We start from the raw sequence: 1,980 nt of genomic DNA, 5'->3' as shown, positions 1-1,980 counted from the left end.
TATGAAAATTTTAGAGCTAGAACTAATTTTTAGGGGTTAGGGTTAGGTTTTTTATTTTAGGGTTAGGGTTTAGTTCTGAACATTTTAGGGTTATGACTAATGTTTATGGGGCTAGGGTTAGGTTTTTTATTTTAGTGTTAGGGTTTAGTTATGAACATTTTAGGGTTATGACTAATGTTAAGGGGGTTAGGGTTAGGTTTTTATTTTAGTGTTAGGGTTTAGTTTTTATTTTATAGGGTTAGGCTTAGTTATTTTATTTTAGGGTTAGGGTTTAGTTATGAAAATTTCAGGGTTTATGACTAATTTTTATGGGTGAGGTTTAGGTTATTTTTATTTTTGGGTTAGGGTTTAGTGCTGAACATTTTTGGGTTAGGGCTAATTTTTAGGGGTTAGGGTTAGGTTTTTATTTTAGGATTAGGGTTTAGTTCGGAACAATTGAGGGCTAAGTGCTTATATTTTATAGGTTAGGGTTAGTGTTTCATATTTAAGGGTTATGGGATACTTTTTATGTTTTATGGGTTAGGGTTTAGTTCACATTGAAGTTCATCGTTACTTAGAAACATTAGTTTTTTCCCTTTGGCTACCTTTGTTATTTGGTTTAGGGTTCATTGATTATTATAGTTTGATACGCGACATAAATTCTATCCATAAGTAAGCCTTAATAAACTGAATATCATACATTACGCCATGAATGTCAAATTACAAATATACAACAAAGCCTTAATCAACGGAGACATGCAAATCATTCATTTTGGTGTCCGTGATGCCGTGAGGATGTGCCACATGGTCGATCCCATCTTCGTGCTTGGCGATCAGGATTTCTTCTGCCCCAATGCCTCCCCGCTTCTTCTTCGTTAGCCTCCGCAGAAAATGCGTTACGCAAATCAACACCGAATAAGTCACCCGTATTAGGTATTTGTCCCGGTACATTCCATTGTGTTCCTAACGGGGCATTAGGTGTTGGAATTGGCCCATGATATTGCTGTGAAGGGGTCATTGTGGGCCATGAAAATTGAGCTTGTGTTTCCGCAAAACCACCGAACGGTTGCTGGGTTGCAGAAGTATCAGTGTCATGACCCTGAAAAGGATACTGATACATCTGTGTCGGATACTCAGCAAATGTTTGTGGCGTGTAATACATTCCATGGCCACGCTCCGCCATTTGTTGGGAATATTCTTCCACTTCAACAGTGTCCCTTCTTCTGTCTATCCCCTGAGTTTCAATACTTGACTGAAGCATGTGAAACTGTTGTGCGGGAAATTGACGCTCTGATGCGGGACCATGTGACACTGGCTCAGTGACTTTCTCTTGCTCTTCGGATAAAATTGTAATTTTTTCCACATAAGGCACGAGATCATCAAATGTGCATGTTTTCCTCCCTTGAGGAGACACCATGTATTGTAATGCCTCCGCAACTTCACCCTGCATTTGTAACGGTAACAAAATTAATGGCCATCATTAAATAAAAGTTCAAGTTAAAATTTGAAAAAAAAGTAAAAAATACCAATGTAGCCGTCTTTGCATTTTCTGGGTCAACAAACATCTTTGTCTTTCGCCTATACCAGACCATGTAGTCCGAGTTAAAACTCAATAGGCCTTCTTGTCGGGGATAAGCGTCGACCCTAAATGCATGGCGATTATTCCACTGCTGAATCATTGGGGCGAACAATTGCCCCCAATTTTCGTCATATTTCCCCTTTAATGTTATGCCATGAATGTTTAGGGGTTGTGAAGGAGACTCTGGAACTGGTTGTTGCATCCCAAATTGTCTCAAGACTCTGTCCGGTTGGTGCCACTCAATAACTTGGAAACAAATTAGTGGCACCACCGCGTACCACGCGAGACTTCCGACTAAACAAACGGGAGGCAACAATGACATAACGGTTGATGGGTAAGGCTCCCACACAAACTGCATATAACAACATAGTTGTGAACATTGTAGTAAAATAAGACATATAATTTTTTATTTTACAAATACA

At 39.1% G+C, this 1,980-nt stretch overlaps 1 protein-coding gene across 1 annotated transcript; it reads right to left on the bottom strand.

The window, feature by feature from the left end:
* Positions 1-396: 396 nt before the first annotated feature.
* Positions 397-1,677, bottom strand: LOC114392163. The gene is made up of 2 exons (XM_028353205.1): positions 1,506-1,677; positions 397-1,423 (listed from the first exon to the last, which is right to left on the bottom strand). The coding sequence occupies exons 1-2, from the start codon at positions 1,656-1,658 to the stop codon at positions 743-745; spliced, it is 834 nt and encodes a 277-aa protein (XP_028209006.1). The 5' UTR covers positions 1,659-1,677; the 3' UTR covers positions 397-742.
* Between the last annotated feature and the right edge of the window lie 303 nt (positions 1,678-1,980).

The sequence above is a fragment of the Glycine soja genome, chromosome 17 (assembly GCF_004193775.1).
Source record: "Glycine soja cultivar W05 chromosome 17, ASM419377v2, whole genome shotgun sequence".
In the NCBI taxonomy this organism is placed as follows: Eukaryota; Viridiplantae; Streptophyta; class Magnoliopsida; order Fabales; family Fabaceae; genus Glycine; species Glycine soja.
Note: the sequence above shows the minus strand (reverse complement) of the source record. Positions and strands in the feature narration are given on the sequence as shown.